This window comes from Idiotropiscis lumnitzeri, chromosome 10 (assembly GCF_059441095.1).
Source record: "Idiotropiscis lumnitzeri isolate Australia: NSW breed Sydney's pygmy pipehorse chromosome 10, RoL_Ilum_1.0, whole genome shotgun sequence".
NCBI lineage: Eukaryota > Metazoa > Chordata > Actinopteri > Syngnathiformes > Syngnathidae > Idiotropiscis > Idiotropiscis lumnitzeri.
The window spans coordinates 22,150,356-22,168,255 of NC_142400.1; the positions used below are offsets into that span (position 1 = coordinate 22,150,356).

The 17,900-nt window shown below is 40.6% G+C and overlaps 1 protein-coding gene across 1 annotated transcript; it reads right to left on the reverse strand.

Moving 5' to 3' along the window:
- Nucleotides 1–10,853: 10,853 nt before the first annotated feature.
- Nucleotides 10,854–16,875, reverse strand: eomesb (eomesodermin homolog b). The gene is made up of 7 exons (XM_088306906.1): nt 16,756–16,875; nt 15,312–15,866; nt 14,989–15,143; nt 14,787–14,908; nt 13,554–13,712; nt 13,321–13,382; nt 10,854–11,660 (listed from the first exon to the last, which is right to left on the reverse strand). The coding sequence occupies exons 2-7, from the start codon at nt 15,791–15,793 to the stop codon at nt 10,889–10,891; spliced, it is 1,752 nt and encodes a 583-aa protein (XP_088163032.1). The 5' UTR covers nt 15,794–15,866; nt 16,756–16,875; the 3' UTR covers nt 10,854–10,888.
- Nucleotides 16,876–17,900: the final 1,025 nt, after the last annotated feature.

Consider the following 17,900-nt stretch of genomic DNA (forward strand, 5'->3'; position numbering starts at 1 on the left):
ATGTGAGCTCACGAAGTTTGGAGGCGAAGCCTCATTTAGCGGTAAAACTGATTCGGTTTTAACCAGGTCTCGCAAAGACCAATCATGTTAAGATTATGGTCTCTAATAAGGTAATTAACTAACAAGGCTTTCGATGAAAGCGATCTAATATTTAAAAAAACGAGTTTCAATAAAATAGGTCTATCTAAGTTATTCCGCGCAACAGGACTCCTGGTCATAATATTAAGGAGATTGCCTTGCCTAGGTCCCGGATTGTACCTCGAGCAACTATAAACGCGGCGAGAATTTCAGACGGTCGGGATCCGATAGTTATTTACCAGCTTTCGAGTGCTATTATTGTGAGAGAACGGCACGTCGTCGATAAAACGGACCGAGGAGGAATGCTTAAACCCATCATGTATTGCCACCTCAGTAGAAATTATATCAGTATGTGATGTAACAGCGTATGGTGTGTAGCGCTCAAATCTAGAAGAAAAGCTATGTGTGTTGTCTAAGTCTAGCATAGCGCTTAAAGACTCCATACCCTTCCTTAGAGGCTCACTATTCGCCTGCAACCCGACCTGCTCTAATATGAATAGTCATGGAAGGCTCAACAATAATCTATGTTTCTAGAAAGAGTGATGGCGCCTTCCCAGTTAGGGTGAAGGGCGTCCATTCTCAGCAGGTCGGGTCGGCCCAGAAAGAAGGCCGGTTATCTATAAACTGCAGTCCCTGCTCACTACAAAAACTAGCCAGCCACCGATTTAGCGAGAATAATCTACTAAACCTCTCATCATTGCCTCTCGCAGGCAAGGGGCCAGAGACAATTACTCGAAGCCGACTCATCTTTCTGGCGAGATCACAAGTCCTTGCTATGTTTTTCTTTGTGATCTCTGATTGCTTCATCCTAGTGTCATTGGAGCCAACGTGTATCACTATATCTGAATAGCGAGCGTTGTTTGCACTGCGCTGGTGTCTAGGTGTCTTGCGTGCTAGCTCCATAAGATTAGCTTCAATGTCGAGTGCTCTGACCCCAGGAATACACATTACTGTGGCTGGATTTTCAACCTTAATGTTGCCAGTAATGGAGTCACCTATCACTAAAAGTGCGGGAGCCAGGAGACCGAGGTGGAATGGAACTGCTATGTGTCTTAACAGGCTCACCGCGATTAGCAAGCCGTTTACGGCCAATGCTAACCGGACTAGCAGGTTGGCTACAACCCGTGCTAACAGTCGTGTCCGCCACATTTACGCTTACCACATTACTCTGCTCTAGCTGGCGGACACGTCCCTCTAGCAGGGAGAGTCTTTTCATGAGAATGGTGCAAGTGTTGCATGAAACCATAGTTGCGTTTACTCGCCCGGTGGATGAAATATATATATATATATATATATAGGGCTGGGCGATATGACCTCAAATCAATATCACAATAAAGTGAGCAATTTTACCTCGATAACGATACATTCTCCCCGTGGACCAAAATCAAAATAAATGCAGGAAATGCATATTAACTGCTTTTTTTATTGACCAACTGGTACACATTACTTTCAATGAAAAATAAAAGTACAAAACTCATTTGTATAAACATTCCAAATAGCTTGCTTTGCATGACTTGAACAATGTAACAAAGAACAGGAAAAAAAAGTACCTCTCGCAAAACCTTTTTCCGCAAATGGCTTGCGCCAAGATGCTGTAATGCCATGTGCAAAGGCCTAGATTTGTGTAAAGGTCTCTTGTAAACAATATGAATAATGCCATGTGCAAAGGAGCTAAATAAAATGAAAAAATGTCAATGGAAGGCCAATGCCAAATAAACAAGTGTGCTTCATCAGGAAAATGTACCGTCTCGAGTACTCTGATGCGCCACTTGTCGTCTATGTAATGCGCAGTCAGGCTCAAACAGGGATCCATGTTGCAACTCGACTACAAGTCGAATGTGGACACAAAATACTTGACATGTCTAAGCTCCCGTCCAGATGTTGTTATTGGGACGTACGGTTTGCGAAAAATATTTTCCCACCTCTTGCCGGCTACTTTAAATCCCGTGCGCTCCACTGTAGCTCGAGGAGCTATATCTTGAGCTATGTGCTAGACTATCACGTCCACCTCTTAGACGTTCTCTCGTGTGGCGTCGCCTCCGTTATGGGCTGTTCTCACTTGTCGAATCTTGCTTCTCACTTTGAACTTTTAGCATAAGCTCCAAGTCAACAGCATGGTTGTGTTGTGGGTGGTGAAAAAGAAAAGGTTGGACGCGCTGTTTGGGTGCTTACGACGCACTTTGTAGTTCATGTTCTTTTGCACAAACATCGTCTTTATTGAACCCAAAACATTTCCATTTCTTTTCGGGACAAGTGCGACAGGAACTTCAACTAACGTTACTTCGTCTTCAGCCGTGTCAGCCGCTTCTTGATTTGAATCACCAGCTACGACCGCGTCGTCTGTTTTCTTTCTTGTTCAGATGGGTGGAGTCACGTGACTACATGGGGCATGAAAATAGCCGCAGACAGAAAAGACTTTTCTTTTTTTTTTAAAACGCCGAATTTACCGACATGGGCAAAATTGATCTCCCCATCTCCCTTGTTCTTAAAAATGGGCACACTTCTCCTCTATTCCTCAGGCATCTTCTCACGAAGATCCTGTTGAACAACCCAATCAGAAAATCTACTGCTACCTCTTCTAGACACTTCCATACCTCCACAGGTATATCATCAGGGCCGAGTGCCTTTCCGCTCTTCATCCTCTTCAATGCTCTTCTTACTTCATCCTTACTGATCTTTGCTACTTCCTGATCCACAGCAGTCACCTCTTCTTATCTTTGTTTCTCTCATTTTCCTCATTCATCAACTCTTCAAAGTACACTTTCCATCGCCCATCACACAACTGGCATCTTTCAACACACTTCCATCCTTTATTACCCTGACCTGCTGCACGTCCTTCCCATCTCTGTCTGTCTGCCTTGCCAACCTGTATAGATCAGTCTCTCCCTCCATACTGTCCAACCTTGAATACAAGTCATCGTTAGCCCCTTGTTTGGCCTTTGCCACTTCTACTTTCACCTTCCGCTGCATGTGCCTGTATTCCTGTCCCACTTTTTCTTACCTTAACCTCTTTTGCTGGTTCCATTTCTGCACCTCTTCATTCCATCATTAAGTCTCCTTATCTCAGAATCAGAATCAGAAATCCCTTTATTGTCATTTTACTCAAGTGTGCAATGAGATTAGAGAGCTCCCCTCTCCAGTGCAATACAACAATAATTCAGATAAATATATAAATTAGATAAATAAGACAATAGTTAGTGTAATGGAAAATAATACTGAATAGGATATATAAAAACACATCACGTTGCTGTTCTGCAAGGTAGGGGTGGTCGTGTGTGTGTGTGAGAGTTTAGAATGGACATGGCTCTTGGAAAGAAACTGTTTCTCAGTCTATTGGTCCTTGATTTGATGCACCTGTAGCGCCTGCCAGAGGGCATCAGGTCGAACAGGTGTGAGTTTGGGTGGGTATTGTCTTTGACGATGTTGAGAGCCCTTCTGAGGCACCGGGCGGTGTAGATGTCCGACAGTGAGGGGAGAGGGCAGCCAATAATCCTTTGCGCTGTTTTGACTGTCCTCTGGAGCCTCACTCTGTCCGCCTCAGTGCAGCCGCTGTACCAGGTGGAGACACAGTACGTCAGCAGGCTCTCGATGGACGAGTGGTAGAAGGCCAGCAGCAGTTTCCTGTCCACGTTGAATTTTGAGGACTCTCAGGAAGTGCAGACGCTGGTGGACCTTCTTTACCACTGCTGTGGTGTTGTGTGTCCAAGAAAGGTCATCAGAGATCTGTACTCCCACGAACTTGAACGTGTGGACCCTCTCCACACACAAGCCTTCGATGCTGAGGGGGGGCGGCACCGTCTTGTTCCTCCTGAAGTCGATGACGATCTCCTTTGTTTTTGCAATGTTGAGTTGCAGTCTGTTGTCCTCGCACCAAGCCGTCAGTCTCTGGACCTCCTCTCTGTAGGCTGTCTCGTCACCTTCCGAGATCAGACCGACCACTGTCGTGTCGTCAGCAAACTTGACGATGGTGTTGTTACGTGGGCCGGGCTGCAGTCGTAGGTGTAGAGGGCGTATAGGAGAGGGCTCAGCACGCATCCTTGAGGGGAACCGGTGCTCAGCGTACGGGTGGATGACGTGTAGGGGCCGAGCAACACAGTCTGGGGTCTGTTGGTCAGAAAGTCCTTAATCCAGATGCGTATAAGGGCAGGGAGGCCGAGAATGTCCAGTTTGGCGACGAGGATGTCTGGGATGATCGTGTTGAATGCCGAGCTGTAGTCCACAAAGAGCATCCTTGCATAGCTCTGCTGTTGTTCCAGGTGGCCCAGCACAACATGCAGAGCAGGGGAGAGCCGTTAGCCGCTGCCTCTATGTGCGCCGCCATCTTGGAAAATCTCCTTTCATTCCAGATGACACACCAAGGACTTTCCTACCTGTCTCCCTGATCACATTTGCTGTAGTTGTCCAGTCATTTGGAAGCTCCTCTTGACCATCAAGAGTCCGTCTCAACTCATTCCTGAGGGTCCTACAACACCTTTCCCTTTTCAACTTCCACCATTTCGTCCTCTGCTCTGCCTTTGCCCTCTTTGTCGTTCTCACCACCAGAGTCATCCTACACACTACCATCCTATGCTGTCTGGCCACACACTCACCTACCACTACTTTGCAGTCGCTGATCTCCTTTAGATTACACCGTCTACACAAGATATAGTCTACCTGTGTACTCCTACCTCCACTCTTGTAGGTCACCCTATGTTCCTGCCTCTTTTGGAAGAAAGTATTCACAACAGCCATTTCCATCCTTTTTGCAAAGTCAACAACCATCTGTCCTTGTGCGTTCCTCTCCTGGATACCAAACCTGCCCATCACCTCTATCTCACACTCTTTTTACTTCCAGGTAGTTCCCAACAAACTCCTCGTCCACAATAACTCCTACTCCATTTCTCTTCCTATCTTTACCATGATAGAACGACTTGAACCCTGCTCCTAAACTACTAGCTTTGCTCCCTTTCCACCTGGTTTCCTGGGTACACAGTATGTCCACTTTTCTCCTCTGCAAGCACCTCTCGACCTTTCCCCGTCATAGTTCCCATATTTAAAATCCCCACTCTCAGTCCTAGACCTCTTTGTGTTCCTTTTGTCTTTCGTCCTTCGAACACATCTTCCTCCTCTCCTTCTTCGACCAACAGTAGTCCAATTTCCACCAGCACCCTGTTGGTCAGCAGCACCGGTGGCGGTCGTTGTTAACCGATCCGGCAAGGAAGTCATATATTTGATCCGCATGTTTGATTCGGACAAAGTTTTACGTCGGATGTCCTTCCTGACACAACCCTCTGTATTTATCCAGGCTTGGGACCGGCACAAGAAGACACAGGCTTGTGTCCCCTTACGGCTACATTCAGAACATATCAGTCTGCCAATCTGAATTTACTTAAAAGATGTCTCGCTTGCGCCTAGAAATATCAGAAAAAACAGCCCCGGTTGTATGTTTCACCTCGATCTACAAAAATATGATATTATATATAACAGGCCAAGACCAACAAAATATCTCCTAGAGCCATGTGCTACACCGAAGAGGAAGTCCACCATTTTTTATTTATTTTAAAAATTGGTCTTGCCTTGACTACAATACCTGCTGTAACTTGACCCAAATGATAATTACTTATAAAGAATTCTCATCTTTGATAATAATGCAGGCCTGAAGACATGATTATTTTTCATCATAGTAATAGCGTCAACCACTGGCTAAAGGAAATTCATTTTTTATTGTATGTTTTTCTCCATGCAGGTAGACCAGATTTACCTCAGATTTGTTTATAAAAATTTTTGGGCCGTCTACATATTGCAACACGAAGTTTGCAAAATCTTCCGAAAAGGTGTTGCCTTGGTAACACGCTATTCATCAAGAAAACAACATTACTTTTGAGGGTCTATTATAGATGTAAAGATTCATCAAAAATCGATTTAATATCAATATAATCATGCTTAAAATATGCATCGATATAAAAAAATAAAACATTCAATTCGCAAATCCATGTCAACCATAAGTGCTCTCTCATGTCTCTGCTGTAAATCAACTTCATAAGCGCAATGCCTGTCAGCAATGCACATTCGCATTAGTGGTTACCTCAGTCATCCGATATGGAAGCATTGTGTGTATTTGAGTTTTAAACCTAACCCGAGTTAACATCAACAACAGTTTAAAATTACTTAATACGATGTAAACCTACCTCCCTTTCATAGCAGCACGGCGGTAATAAACGAGCACCCTAAAAATGAAGCATGTTGGGGCTGATGCCCGATTTAACTCACGACAGGGACAGTCGTGTCTAGTAGCTAGCGAGAGTTGGCACACGCAGGCTACCGTGTGGTCTGATGGAACACCGCCTCGATGTCCTTTTGTGGTATGCTAACATACTGTAGTGTCTACTGTGCTTCAGCAGTCAACAAAATACACACAACAATTTAAAAAAAACCCATCCTTAGGGCGTTAGAATATTCTAATTTACATTAAATGTATTATTTAAATTATTTTTTATGATTTGTTAATGACAAATAATTTAAATATTTGTTATTTTTTGTTATTTATATAAATTATTTTCATGTATGATTTAAATTTAATTATTTAAATGAGAGGGATGGTGAGGAAGAGAGAAAGCGAGAGAGTTCTGTGTGACTCTTGACAGACAGTTGTTTGAATTACATTTTTTTAATGCATATATGCATTATATATTTAGAGAGAGAGAAGGAGAGAGAGAGAGAGAGAGAGGCCCGATATAACTGGGAAAACCCGGTCACTTTTCAAAGTAAAATATTTTTCAGCCTTGGGAAAAAAAATATTAAAATCATCCGTTCCAAAGTTTCCCACAGTGTCCCGGTGTTTGGGGGCATCATTCCACCAACCTTCCTCTGTACTGTGATACCAGCTTCCTTTTGTCTCTTCATCTCATTTCGCCATCTTTCCTTCAGTTTCTGTTTTACAGTACGTTTATACCTTCTCACGTTGATCTACCAACTCATTCCCTACTCCCGCTATGTGTAGGTAATCATAAAAACACCATTTACGCACCTACCATAATTCCCAAAAAGTTTCGGTTGCATCTCCAATAAAATATATTTTGAACTAGCTGCTTAACCATTTTCAAAGTGGAAATTGATGAACTGGAATCCCAACATATAACATATATTTCCTCTATTTAACATTGTAATGGTAAAATGGGCTAATTCTTGATTGGTCAATGTCAAATTCTTTAGCATCCTTGGCTGCTGACCTCCAAAAACCGCTTTCGTCACACTTTTCAGCTCGGCTGCAACACATATTGAGTAGGTGAATCTTGCCCATGACCTTGCAGATAAATCAGTGCAGTCATTCACTGAAAGTTGAACATGTCCAAGCATTTCACCCATTTCGACTTGCAAATCTGTAGTTGCCATTGTTGTTATTGCCCCAGTACAAATGCTCATTGCTTTATATTGAATACCATCTAACTCAGGGGTCTTCAATCCTGTTCCTCGAGGGCCGGTGTCCTGCCCGTTTTCCACCTCTCCCTGCTGCAACACACCTGAGCGATCGTTATCTAGCTTCTGCAGACCTTGCTGATTATCTGATCATTTGAATCAGCTGTGTTGCAGGATTGAGGACCTCTGATCTAACTGCTGAAGAGATGTTTTTGCCGCTGATCAATATAAGGCACAGTACCATAATCCAAGACATATTTTATTAATCCACAATAGATAATCCTAAATGATAGTCTCTCTGCTCCCACGTCAATGCCAACCAAACATCCGCTTCGCCTCATGAGGGTCGCGGAGGTGCGAGAGCCCATCCCAGCTGTCATCTGACAGTACCAACCAAACATAATGTTTTTTATTTTTTTACATTTCTACATTATATTTGGAATATGCACATTCCACATTCACCCTGCATCAAACGCTCAAACTCAAATTTGTAACCTTTTTATAGTACAATTCTAGTGTCACTATACATCCAATCTTTTTTATTGTAAAATACATCCTCTTTTACTTATAAACTGAGAATTTAACCCACATCTAAAAGACCACTTTTTAATGTTCTTAATAGATGCCTGTAATTGTCAAACAATAAAATCCTATTAACAATAAAATATTCCATATTGCGGCAACATTCACAAAAAGGAAGCATCAGACTTGCATGTGATTGCTGTAATTATAAGAATTTAACACTAGAGTGCGACAGAGTCTATTAAAACATAAGCAAAGGCGCCATATATGCACTAACGTTAAAAGAAATGTGTTGTTTTTTTTTTTTCAAAGCAAACCTTTTTTCTGTGAGAGATCCCAATGTTTTGAATGGTTTTTGGCAGAATTTTCGATGGATAGATGCGGTTCTGCAGGGGGTTAATCAGTGGGACTGCAACGTAACCTGCATGCCGGTGAACCCCCAAATTCACTGAGACCTGCTCCCCACGGAACTACAAAAACAATAAACTGACACAACCAAAAGAAGATGTGCTTTACACCCTCACAGCAAAATCTCTGTCCTGCATAATAAGACAGTGACACTTACCCTATATGGTACACAAAACCCACCACTGGGCTACAAACACACGCTGCAGGAAAACACGTGGTGCATTCCCCCATAAACCAGCATTACTCTAATGCGAAAGCCAATGCCATTCAGATGGACCATTCAGCCTAAACCATGCGAGGTAGTGAGGCCAACAACCCCACCGCATACACACAAGACAAGCTAAATGTTTAGACAAGCACCCATGTTACGGCCTGACTGAAAGGCCATAACAAACAAGGGGCACACACCACGAGTTGCATTTAAAGAAAGATATCCAAATTAGACCAAATTAACATGTACTAAGTACAAGCTGATCATCAGTGAACTCTGTATTGTAAGTGTGTATGAGTGTACAAGTGTTGAAGTGTAGAACCAAACATAGGTTTAAAGCAACACAACCATACCGAAGGCCCAGGAATCTGGGGTACCTGGACAAGGCAAAAGAGAATGAGTGCAATTTCTATGAAGGCTTTATAGGCTGAACTTCTAGGCACCATATGTGTTCTGCATTCTTCATTGAGAGCCTGTTGGGTTACTCAGTGATACGTCAGTACGTCTAGCTTTCTTTGAGTGAAGATGTCAGCTTTCTCCCATGTCTTCTGAATCCAGCCCTGTACTCTGTTGTTACTTTGTATTTTTGTCGATAAAGACTTTTACTTGGGTGGCGTGATGGGTGATTGGTTAGCAAGATGGCCTCACAGTTTTGAGGTGTGGGGTTCAATTCCAGATCTAGCCTTCTTGTGTGGAGTTTGCATGTTCTCACCGTGCCTGCGTGGGTTTCCTTCGGGTGCTCCAGTTTCATCCCACATTCTAAAAACATGCTGCATGTAGGTTGATTGGACGACCCTGAATTGACCCTCGGGCTGTTTGTGAGCGCAGATGGTTGTCGTTGTGTGCCCTACGATTGGCTGGCAAGCAGTCCAGGGTGTGTTCCCCGCCTACTGCCCAATGATAGGTGGGATAGGCTCCAGCACACCTGCAACCCTACTGAGGCTAAGCGGTTCAGATAATGCATGGATGGATCAACTTTATTTCTGCTTCTGGGTCCAAATCCTGCTACTCAGATGACGAACATTATTTTCTTTCATTCTAGTTTATCTATTTAATTATTTATTTAATTTTTCCACAGGAATAGACAATTTATTAACCACCTTGTGTCATTTCTGAGGAAAAAGTTAGTCTTGGGATCATATGTTTCTTACTTTTATATATCATAGGGCTGTGCAATTTATCGAAATTAAATGACCATTATTGTCATTACACTAAACAATGACAAAATTGGTATCATCATCGAAACGATTATATACATATTTTATAGTATATTGTTAAAATTGTTTTAATTTTACAATGGCATACTTGAGTTTAAAATTTGCACTTTAGAGATCCATTGAAATTGTTTATTGAAATGTTACAACAGTTTGATGGCAAGATGTTTGTGTATCGCAAGTAAACTCCAATGCATGTTTTTTTATGCAATGAAACCATAAATTTATACTTTTGGCCCGTTTTTATTTAAAAAATAACACATTTTAAAATGTTTTTTTGTTCCTAAAGGAACTCAGATAATTACAATTTTTCAAAGAATTTGATTTGTTTTAACATTTTCTTGTTTTGTACCAAAAAATAAATGATTGTTTGAGTAATTGTGATTTCAATTATTACCTAAATAATCATGATTATTATTTTTTTTCAGCCCTAGTATACCACACATTACAAGATCACACAAACTGCCAGAGAGAGAGAGATGTCAGAGTGAGTGCTGTGCTCAAGGGCACCCCGGGATGCTTAAAATGGATATGAGGCGAGCAAAACATGTTGCAAGTTCCAATATTTATTGGCACCTTGACCAAATACATGTATGAAATACATGCAAAGATTGTTTGGAAAATAATTTCCCATCTATTCCATAGAGGACAAGCTTGTTTTAATATGAAATATTTGAACATTGCAATACATTTTAGTATAAGCAGCAAACTTTTCTCACGTTTAACAGTGCACTCCTTTTATACTGGCCTTCAGTAAATAATCTGTAAACACGAAACCTCAATACAAATGCAAATTTCGTTATGTATATAGAATTCAACTAACTATGCTAAAAAAACAATCTACAGTCTTACCTGTATGTAACTTCATGGAGTGGTGAAATAATGCAGGAAAAGTACAGATCACTGTGCAATGACTATGTTTCTTACTTTCAATTAGAATTCATAAATAATATCTGTGATATTTCATTTGTTCAGAAAATGTACCACAGTAGAGACACAAGAGGTGAATGTATGTAACAAAATCATTCACGGTACTGTACAACAGTATGCGGCAATACGCTCAATAACTTGTATAAAAGGAATAGTAAGCTGTCATTCCTTTGGATGAAGGCGCTTCCTTACTATAGGAGCCATTGGCAACTGAGACTATGTCCTCACATTTGAGGTTGACGGGTGGGTCTTCTGTGCCTGGACCATTAAGAGGCCAACGCCTTCGCTTACAGATTGGCGTATAGGAATCAGTCTTTTGAGGAGAAAGAGAAGATGGCTGTGTCTCTGCCCATGAAGATATCAAGCCTCTTCCAGTCACCTCATCCTCTAACTGTGGATTCACCTTATCAGGGTCTTCTGAGAAACCAGCAGTAGGACTGGGCCTCGGGGACCAAGGCAGACTTGGAGTCTTTCTCTGGTATGTTGCCCTGGGGCCCCACACATTTGGCATGTCGCTAAAGGGAGAGTCTGGGTAGTAGCTGAGACCATGGGATGTTTGCATGGAAAGTGATTTTAAACCATAAGGTAGCAGGGAGCTGGAATAGTCCCCCTCATATGGTGTCAGGTCTAACTTGTGACCAGTGCTGCTGCTAGTGCCATGCTGCATGGCGGTGACAAACCATCGCTGAGAGGCTCCGTCTTCTGGCTGAGGTGAGAGAAGGCTGCTGGTGTGAGGCACCGCTCGCTCACTGTTGTATAAACACTTTTGTGCAAAGTTGTTGACAAACTGGTCCTGTAAGAGGGGCTGCATGGAGTAGCGGGCATTGGGGACAATCTGGTGGGCACAAGGAGAGCTGGAAGGGGAAGGGGTGAGGCGGTCGTTGTCTGGAGCTGTGTACATCCTGAAAAACAAAAATGTATATAATGTAAAATAATGATATTTAATATATATATTTAAATATATATATATATATATATAAAGATATATATATATATATCCATCCATCTTCTGTACTGCTTCTCCTCACTAGGGTCGCGGGGGGTGCTGGAGCCTATCCCAGCTATCTTCGGGCAGGTTGCCAGCCAATTGCAGGGCAATATATATATATATATATATATATATATATAAAGGATACAAAATGTACTTAATATTGATATATAAACTAAATAAAAGAATTAATTCACTATGCCATGTTAACCAGAGCTGTTCTCTCCCATGTATCTGGTGTAAACATACTGCATACGCACAATTGCTTAATACGATGTAGACCTCCCTTTCACAGCAGCACGGCGGTGATGAATTTGCACCTTAGAAAGGAAGTTGAGCTGATGCCGATTTAATATGTGACAGGGACTGTTGTGTCTGTGTCTGGGGTTTCCTGGAGCCCATCCCAGCTATCATCATTTACCAGCCAATTGCATATATATATATATATATATATATCCGGCCATCCTGTGTGGAGTTTGCATGTTCTCCCCGTGCTTGCGTGGGTTTCCTCCGGGTACTCCGGTTTCCTGCCACATTCCAAAAACATGCATGGCAGGCCGACTGAACACTCTAAATTGCCCCTTGGTATAAGTGTGAGCGCGGATGGTTGTTCGTCTCTGTGTACCCTGCAATTGGCTGGCAACCAGTTCAGGGTGTCCCCCGCCTACTGCCCAAAGATAGCTGGGATGGGCTCCAGCACCCCCGCGACCCTAGTGAGGAGAAGCGGTACAGAAGATGGATATATATATATATATATATATATATGTATATACACATTTTTAGTTGTTTTAATTGCAGGGCACACAGAGACGAACAACTATCCGCACTCACACTCATACCTGGGGGCATTCTAGAGTGTTCAATCGACCTGCCATGCATGTTTTTGGAACGCGGGAGGAAACTTGAACCCACGACTGATGCTGTCTCTCACTGTGAGGCCATCGTGCTAACCAGTCGGGCCACCGTTAGGGCTGTCAAAATTGAAGGATTAACTCAGGTGATTAATCCCAAAAAAAATGAACTCAGTTAAATATTTTAACTCAGTTAACTCAGTTTGATTTACTTAAAAAATAATTAGCATCCTTTGCAAAAATTGTGCCATATTAGCTGTCTTTAGCACGTCTCAGAACAAAACACTGTGTTTAAGTTACCACTGGGCCTTGCAAACCAAGACTGCTGGAGTGTGGCGCTTGTGGGCAGTTTTGAGAAATGTTTCAAAAATAAATGTCTTCAAAGATGTCTCCATTTAGATCATTTTCAAGAATCCAAGAAAGCGATTAGAACAGTCTTTGAATTAAATATACTTCATATTTGGTGATTTTGCATCAATTCCAAGATATTATTAAGTAAATGTCTGTTATAAGCTTCGCAAAAAATAGTAGTTGAAAAATGTGATTAATCATGATTAATCATGGAATTTTTGTGATTAATTAGTTTAAAAAATTAATCATTTTATATATATATATATATATGTATTATTATATATTATACTTAGTGTCACACAAATATTTTACATTTTTATGTTAGTCCTTGTTTGGCAACAGAAAATCATACAAATCAATATCAATACTCACGAATCATAATTATCTCTGAATCCTTTGGCAAAAGGGTTGTGGTCAATTTTCAGCTGCGTAATCTACAGATAAAATAGGACAGAGTGTGAGAAATTAACGCATTGTATAATCATGCAGTTGTGGGAATCAATACATTATGCTCTATTACTGCCACTCATCATCAATAACACTGTAAACATAACACTGCCAACAGACAATCTGGCTTTTGCTTTGTTTAACTTTTTCTTGCTTACATCAGTGTTTTGGTATGCAGTAACTGCTATGAATTGAGTCTCTGGAAATATGAAGCTGTGAGTTTTTGGCTCAGTGTTGAAGTCCTCCACACTGTTCTCGGTCACCTCCGCGACGTGCAGCCTGGGCTGATACTTGTGTAAGGACTGCAGGATGATCATCTGCAGACATGCACATTTCAGGACAGAAATTATGGTTTATCTCTCTCTCTCTCTCTCTCTATATATATATATATATATATATATATATATGTATGTATATATATATATATGTATATATATATATATGTATATATATATATATATATACATACACATATATATATATACATACATATATATATATATATATATATATATATATATATATATCGCACACGCAAACACACATGCACACATTTAAAACTTTGTCCTTTGATGTATTACAAAATTCTGAATTGGTCATTTGTTTTATTATGCAAATGGATTGAAAAATGATTTTGTACTTAATTTAAAAATCACATAAGCACTGTGGAAACAGGAATCATACATATTGTACACTGCAATAATTTTAAGATAAAACGTTAAAATCAGAAGGTTTTGTGTTAAACCATGTTGTGTAAGAGTACATGTATCAACAGTACATCGATACAAGGTGTCACATAAACAATTATACACACTTTAGCAGCTGATAACAATTTTGGGGAGATTCTTTGCAAATTGAACCCACTGGAATTAATGATGGCACCCAGACTCAACTTTGAACAAAGGAAATTCATTCTAAAATGCTACCAGACGTATGAAAACACAGCCGATATGCAAATGCCAAGAGAATCGTTTCGTCTGCAATTCCATTGTGTTGTGGAATGTTAGACCAGTTAAACAACAAGTGGTAACAAATCAATGAACTGTTCGTAAATTCAATTTCGTTGTTTTTTTTAACCAAAGCAATTTTACTTGACACTTACCTACTTTAGAATTATTTAAATTGTGGATACATTTTTGGGAACACCCTATCCATGTGGGTGACACTATTTAATATTTTCCCCTTATATGTTGCAAATATCTATAATTAATCTTACAACATATTCCAATTGCTATCTATTTTAGGTTTGCATCATGATTCATGGCTTTATAGAATTACATAAATTATTATATTCATAATAAAATTTCAATAAAGTCCTCACGCATGTATACATAATATCTCTATATATTAATAATGTATTCACTGAATAATTAATGTATATATTTAATTACCTGGGATATGCTTTGATTTGTGCCTTTGTTGTTGGTGAGTTTTAGTTTGCTGAAGGAGATTTCTTGTCTCATCCAGTGGGCCCCTGTGTTTGGAGATTCGGGGTGGACGTACACTTTGTTCCCTATTAAATGAACAGATCCAAGATGACTTAATAGCACATTCATGGCTAGTATTTTTTTCATGTATAGCAACGAGCAGTACCTCTGCTGCTATTGTCCGCTTTGCCACAAGTGACCCACTTGCCACCTTGAAATCTCCAGTGGTTTGGATCTGCCAGTGCCACCTCCACATATACGTTGTAGTGCTCAGTCAAGCTTAGACCTGCAATGTTAAAACTCAAAAACGGGAACATTCGCCTGCAAAAACAAATTAAAGATATAATCCCAGAAAAATGATGGTTTTAATCCTGCCATTTTAATTTTGCTGTGTGTTTTCCAAAATGAAAATTACAATACAAATATCAATATATTGTTTATAAAAGAGCTATTCATATACATTTAAATCGACCAGTGGTGTCATCTGACCTGCCCTGCTTGGTGATGATCATTTCGGTCTGGTGTCGATGGAACTTGAGCCACAGAGGCCGGTTGCACAGGTAGACTTGGGCACTCGTGGCCGGCCCGTTCGCACAGATGGCGACGCTGCTGAGAGCTGGGGCTGAGCCGCTATGAGGCGGGTATAGGCAGCCAGGGCTCTGCCCTATCTGGTACGCCGGGCTGAAGTGACTGCGCGGACCCGTAGTTGGAGAGAATCCCACGGAACCCACGTGAAGAGATGTCGCGTACCTAGCTGTGCTGGATGGGGCGTAGATGCACCCACTGGGGCCGTAGGGGATGAAGGAGCAAGGTGTGTTTGAGTCAATAGTGGATTTGGGCAGACTGTAATAGCGTTCCGGGCCAAAACCGTGTTTGGTGTACGGGCTGCCTCCCGAAAGTGGAAACTTGCACATCTCTTCCACCGAGTCTTTGGAGGAAAATAACTCCGTCTTTCCATCAGCACCGAGCATGTTTAATGCGCTCACGGGATCGAAGATGGAACTTTTGTGGGGGGCCTTCTTCCCCTCGCTCCAGCAATTGGACCTGAAAGAGACAGACAAATCAGGTGCTATCAATCTATCTAGCTAGTTTGACACGTATGGGAAAAATCGAATATAATTAAATCTATCAAACAAAATGGAAGCAGTATATTCATAATAACTGTACAGTTAAACTATTTAAATAATGCGAGCGAGATAATCCACTCCATGAGCGTTAGAAATACGGCAAAGTTTTGTTCACGTGTTAACCCACCAATAACTCCGTCACATAATCAAAAGCTTTATTTATTTATTTTGGGGGGGGGGGGGGTTGTGACGAACGCTCAACCAAAGATAATTTTGTGACAAAGACATTAACCACCAAATTTCATTCAGCAAATACCCTCAAGACCTGAACGAATAAACACTATATGTTTGTGTCACTGTTATAGTACTATATCAGCGACAAAAACATGTTAATACAGCCGTCCATTAGTCCAACAATCTTGAGTGTGTGTTAAAACAATTCCACACGTTTTCTTGTTTTATTCCTATATACTGCCGTTAATCCCCATTTTTATTATTCATTCAATTAATGTTTTTTATTCATTCAATTTCTGATGCGATTCTGGCTCCCAAGGGGATGTCTGACTTGAAAAGGGGAAATAGGCAATTATTTTTCCGTTCGAAGAATCCTGTGATGTTCCATAGATCAGACAGCCGTACGTGTTAGATAAAAAAAAAAAAAAATATATATATATATATATATATATATATATATATATATATATATGTGTGTATATCCATCAGGCTGCCTATCTTGTAAAATAATTTAAGACATTTCTTAAACAAAAAAAGAAAAATGGCATTTATATTTCACGTGTTTTTAAATTATGATAAGATCCATTTGTGAAATTCTATAAATCAATACAATATTATATAAATAAACTTACCTGGAGATATTTTCCACTTATCTTGTTAGCACATCAGCAAATGAGAATAAATGGCGTTAAATAGAAGAGTTCATGCGACATGACAGGAAGTTGTGTTCGGCGGGATCAGCAGCTCTGTCCTTGTGGCCACAGCTACCTTGCAAGCAGCCTGCTCTCCCCCTGTCTCAGGGGGGAGGGACAATAGATCCTCAGCATCACATTGAGGGTTGGTAAGCAAAACTGCTCCTCATCCATTCTTATCAGAGACCTCAGTGAGACTTTCACTGTGTTTTAGCGCTATATAAATAAAGTTGCATTGTAATTACTCATATTTACTGTAGTGGTATCAGTAAGAGCTGTTTTACGCTTTTATTAATAACAATGGTTTATTACATTTATAAATGAATAAAAACTGAAAATTTTGTTTTAGTGATACAAGTACTGTAAATGAGAGTAATTAAATTGAAATTGTATTTTTATTATAGTATTTATAAAACTCCCTGTAAAGTGTAACGAAATCCAGATGAAGCTCACATATTGTGCATGATTTGCACAGCAAAATAATACTTTACTGTTCATAATAGAATGTTGATGGTATGGTCAAATATAATACATCTCGGACATACTCTAAATAAGCAAGACTGCAAGACATTTAACACACATCCGCACACACACACACCGAATCCTTTCATAGGGGAAAAAAAGTCTGCATTACCTGATTTGAGATTCGGTTTTTATCAGTTTCGATCAAAACAATACGTGCGCAAGGTGATTCGAACTGGAAAAGTTGTCGTTGAAAAACAGAACCAAATCATGAAAAAGCCATCATGATCACAGTGAAAAGTGTAAAGCAGACTTTTGGTTGAACGCTTCCTAGAAGTCTGTTGTAAACCTGTCAGCCTTGCCTATAATATTACAATAGTCCAGGGGTCTCCAAGTCCGGTCCTCGTGAGCACCCATCCAGCCTGTTTTATATGTAAACCTGTTCCAACACACCCAATTCAAATGATCAGTAAGCTTTGAGCAAGCGTGATAACGATACTGATCATTTAGACAGTAGGCAAAATACTTAAAGCTTCTGCAGAAAGGTCAAAAGAATTCAAGGACGATCTTGAAAGTGGTCAACTTTTCCACCGTCCTCTCCTCAAGTCTCTTGTTCCTCCACT

What these genes read in the sequence shown, in the direction of transcription:
- eomesb (XM_088306906.1), bottom strand. Translation starts at nt 15,793, where the DNA reads ATGCTCGGTGCTGATGGAAAGACGGAGTTATTTTCCTCCAAAGACTCG. An exon ending in AGCGGACAATAGCAGCAGAG is followed by an intron (nt 14,909 to 14,988) that starts GTACTGCTCGTT and finishes TTCATTTAATAG; the next exon opens with GGAACAAAGTGTACGTCCAC. An exon ending in CAAATCAAAGCATATCCCAG is followed by an intron (nt 13,713 to 14,786) that starts GTAATTAAATAT and finishes GCATGTCTGCAG; the next exon opens with ATGATCATCCTGCAGTCCTT.